A 4,516-nucleotide genomic window follows, 5' to 3' on the forward strand; every position below is an offset into this window, starting at 1 on the left:
TCCCCCAACCCCGCCCCGGACCCGGCCTCCCAGCCTCCCCCCTCCCCGCACCCCGCAGCTCCAGCGCTCTCCAAAGGGTTCCTTCCGGGGTTCTCCAAAAGGGTTCTCCGCGGTGTTCTGGACAGCTCCATACGCCCCGGGGCCTCGGACCTTCATGCGTCTCCCAGCGGCAGAGTCCACCCACACCTCCACCCACCACACCACCACCACCACCACCATGAGCTGTGAGCAGGAGTTTGGAGACGGGGGCATGGGCGTCACCCTCACCCTGCGCCTCCTCATGCACGGAAAGGTGAGGATGGGAGGGAGGGAGGAGGGGAGGATGGGGGACGCAGGCGACCTGTCTGCATGGGACTGAATTACCTCGGGACGTCCAGTGATTTGCTGTAACTGAGGAGACCGACAAGTTCCTCTTTATTGTCATCTCAGCTGCATAAATCTACATATATACATCCAAGTATACATAGACTATACACAGTGGAATTAGATATTGTTTCTCCAGGCTCAAAAAAATAACAAGACAAGTTAATAATAAAACAGTAGTGCACAGACAATGATAAAGACAGACTCAGATAAATTAACGCACAGTAATAAATACCCAAATCTAAAAACTGTCAATAAAAACCAGGTAAAGTTCTTATGAGATGAGTTTATCTTGTGTAAATCTGCCATATCTGAAATTTGTAAAGTAAAAATTTGACTGCAAATTCCGTCCTGTACCTTGGTGATAATACTAATCCTGTGTGAATCTAACTATCTGTAATTTCAGCTGTAATTTTTTTCTGACAAGCAATTTGTTTTTCTTCTCCTAGACACAGTTTCTATCTCCCTCCTGTCATGACAAATGGGCAGAGGAAAGGTTTTCAGTGCACTTTCAGCACAAATTTCAAGCTTCGCTTTGCTAAATCAGGAAGTGACAAATTATAAAATCTTGACCCTATGCAGTTCTGTGATTTCAGCCAATTTCATTATTACGTGCAATTTGTTTTCTTCTGCCTCTTCTAGAGACATTTTCTATCTTCCTCCTGTCATGGAAAATGGCAAGAGGAAAGGTTTTGAATGTATTTTCGGCACAAATGGAAGTGACAAATTATAAAATCTTACAATTCTGTGATTTCAGACAATTTGTCCCATGCGAAAGCGTTTTACAAAAACACAGGTTGGAGAGTAATTCATTAATTACATGAGGTCATGCCAAAATACTTGTCCTATGCAAATATGGCTATAAAGATAGAGCAGAGTGTCTGGAAGGATGGATGGATAGAGAGAGAGTCTATTTGTCTCTCTGTGTGTCTGTTGGTCTGTTGGTCTCCTGGGAATGATAATTAACGGTGACACTTCCTGTTTGTGTTTCCTCCACAGGAAGTAGGAAGCATCATCGGCAAGGTGAGCCACAGTTTACATCTTCTTCTCTCATACTGGAGTACAGATTCAGTGCCTCAGACATCATTCTGACTTTTCCATATACTCTTTTTTTTTTTTTTTTTCCGAAAAAAGAGATACTGGTTTTGCCGCATGAAGAAGACAAAGGCCTGCATGTCATGTAATTAAAATTACCAGTCTACCGGAAAGGACTTTGCCGGGGAATCGAATGCACAGGCTTCCAAATTGGACCGAATTAAAGCGCAGTGCAAATCATGACGGCCACCATTTGTAATAACAGTCACTTAATATATTTTCTCGAGCATTAAAATATGTTATCAAGTAATTCCACCGCGATGTAGACACGGGAAAATCCTCACCATCTGCAAAGTCTGCGTTTGAAAATCCGAGCCATCTTCAAACTATGCTTGTCTAAAACGGGCATGCCGCTCAAGATAACTTCCAGTGTAATCCTGCCATGACCTCTAATATAAAGTTACCGTGAAATATGCATTAATAGTGTGTAAAATTTCCAGTTAGGCCGTGTCAATCCAATCTCTAGTTACTGAAAAGGAGCTGCTCTCCAGGGATGCGAGTGAGTTTGACTATGGACGCGTTAAATATGATTTTTTTTTCTCGAAATATATCACAGTGAAGTGTGATAATGACCGTTGCCCCTACAGCACATTCAACAACCCATGATTTTAGCTGATTTCTTTTGGCATATATTTAGATTTTCTACCCTCCTCATCCCTTCCGGCGCACGCTCTATTAGTTTGCAGTCTGTGATACAAAGGCGGCATGAAAAATTACATTAACGTGTTATAGTTCTAGTTAGGCCGTGTCAGTCCGGCCTGTCGTCACGCCACAGGAGCCGCTCTCTGGGGTTTCTCCTTGCATTAAGCCGAGCTGCCAGGCAGCAGAGCAGAACTGATGTTCGCTGCAGCCGTCCTATCGAGCCACAACAGGCTCTAGTGACAGGGGACAGGTGTTAAAACCAGATACTATTGTAAAGGCAAGACTTAAACGAGAAATAAACACATGAAAACATAATCACTCTTAATGTTTTTTTTTCTTTTTTAACCTTTGTTTATCCAGTGAAGGGTTTTGCTTTGTTACACATTCACGCAGTTAGAGTACAGCCGCTGTCTTCTACTGTCGCAGCTCTACCGGTGCAGCTGTGGGACAGGTGCCTTGCTCCAGGGCGTCCTGGGGGGAGATGATTAGTAAGGGGAAAGCGTCACTCATTCACTTTCCTCGCCTGTAGAGTTTCCCAGTCGGCTGTGGGACTGGAAGCTGTAGCCTTCCAGCTGTAACCCGCTGCTCTCACCCTTAGGTTAGGCTTCTCCCCAGTTAAAATAACCTGCAATTATCTGGAACACTTAGACAATATTACAATCATTTGAATCAATTAAACAATATTATAGTCATGTGGGAGAATGAAAGTATCTTGGGACAGTTGGAATCAGCACACTTTGGGTGGACAGTGCTCATCTCTAAACTGAAGATTCACATCTGCTGTCCTTGTGGAGTGAACATGAATGAAAACCATGAGGTGTTTGGATCTTTTATATTTGAAGAATTTAATTCCAAGCTTTTCACCAAACTGAAAAATGTGACTCATCCAGCACATTTTTCAAAATTGATTTTTACCATGAATTTAACCCTAACCCTAACTCTAACCTGCCTAATAGGGGTCAGTTATTTTGTTTGAATTATTAATCTTTGAATCAAAAAAGAACATTTTCTGATGTAGAAGGGATTTCCTGCTTCGTGCCATTCGGTAACAAATGTGACACCTCTCCTGTACAATGAGTGATGACAACATGTAAAACTCACTGGATTATGATTGAAGCTATTCAATATCCTAAGACCTTTAGTGACAAAACAGTGACATTTTTGCTGATGTAATCAGGCCTATTTTTGAAACATTGAGCGATGAACATCAGGAGACCTTTTTGTATTTTTCCAAAATCAATGTAGAGTGTGCTGGAATGAAAATTCACATTTAAACCTTTGATCCATGAGAAGAATGCAGAGTCTGTGACTACAGACTATTGCTGACCATACACAGTCGATCTACTGTTAAAGCACATATTGGTGATTACACTTTTTTCATCAGCGTTACTAGACTGTGAAACCTTAGTTTACATTTTTCAACCACTTTTCCATTTATCTATATTCACTTTTTTAAAAACACATATTCCTATTCCTTGTTATACTGTTTTTTGTAAACTCTGTTCTGAGACAAAGTGCCACACTGTATAAATAAAGATTATTATTCTAGCTGAAGCTCAGTCTAAACTTTGTGTTGCTTCTCTTTCCACAGAAAGGGGAAACAGTGAAGAGAATACGAGAAGAGGTAAGAACCCCCCACCCCCCCACCCCACCCTACCCCACCCCACACCCTGTGTATCTTTTCTCTGATATGTCTTTCTCTCCTATCTCCTTTTAATCCTTGATAACCCTTCACATGCAGCTTACGTTGATCTCGCTAATGATGGCGTAATCGGAAAGCGGCACAATTCTACGCAATTCCATACTGAAACTGCGAGAAACGGGGCGCCTCGGCTCCATTTTCTCTCTATAAGCGGTGGTAGCACGAGAATCAGCCGTATCCAACATGATTATATTTTGTTACTCCCTATTTCCGCTGTAATTACGCTGTACACAAAAGGCCGCTGTAATCGGAAGCGTTACCACAGCCTTCACAGAGGAGCACCAAAAAAATAAATAAAAATCATGAAAACATGCTAGAAGGGTACAAACTCGTCCCCCTGCTCACAGCTCCCTATCCAAACCACATATTTTTTTTAGAACGGCAGTAAAGCGAAATCTAAACGTGCCTTTTGTATTGTTGTCAGCCTGTCGTGACGTTAGCCATGTCGACATTTACATATGTGGCCAGTGCGAGAACGAACAACGTCTTTGAAAAGATCGAGGCGTAAAGCGAGACTCTCCGCTGCACTGTAGAGAGAGTGTGTAACTTCCCCCCGTGGAACACCTGTCCTCTCTACCTTCCCTTAGTCCCAAAGAAAGACAGGAACACAAAGAGTGGGAGAGAGAGAGAGAGAGAGAGAGAGAGAGAGAGAGAAGGAGACAAAGAGTGAGAATGAAGTTGGGAGAGAGTCAGGGAGCGTAAAGGACGATGAGA

General features: G+C 42.7%; 1 protein-coding gene across 1 annotated transcript in view; it reads left to right on the plus strand.

The window, feature by feature from the left end:
• Window positions 1–217: 217 nt before the first annotated feature.
• Window positions 218–4,516, plus strand: part of LOC139644368 (poly(rC)-binding protein 3-like) — a gene marked incomplete at its 3' end in the record, with an annotated part of 40,571 nt that continues 36,272 nt past the window's right edge. The window contains exons 1-3 of the mRNA XM_071519728.1: window positions 218–292; window positions 1,363–1,386; window positions 3,692–3,724. Coding sequence (XP_071375829.1) covers window positions 218–292; window positions 1,363–1,386; window positions 3,692–3,724 — 132 coding nt within the window. The remainder of the gene's footprint in view (window positions 293–1,362; window positions 1,387–3,691; window positions 3,725–4,516) is intronic.

This window comes from Centroberyx affinis, unplaced genomic scaffold (genome assembly GCF_046629955.1).
Source record: "Centroberyx affinis isolate AG114_WGS23_722 - 3 ecotype Tasmania unplaced genomic scaffold, CSIRO-AGI_Caff_v1 ptg000724l_1, whole genome shotgun sequence".
Taxonomy (NCBI): domain Eukaryota; kingdom Metazoa; phylum Chordata; class Actinopteri; order Beryciformes; family Berycidae; genus Centroberyx; species Centroberyx affinis.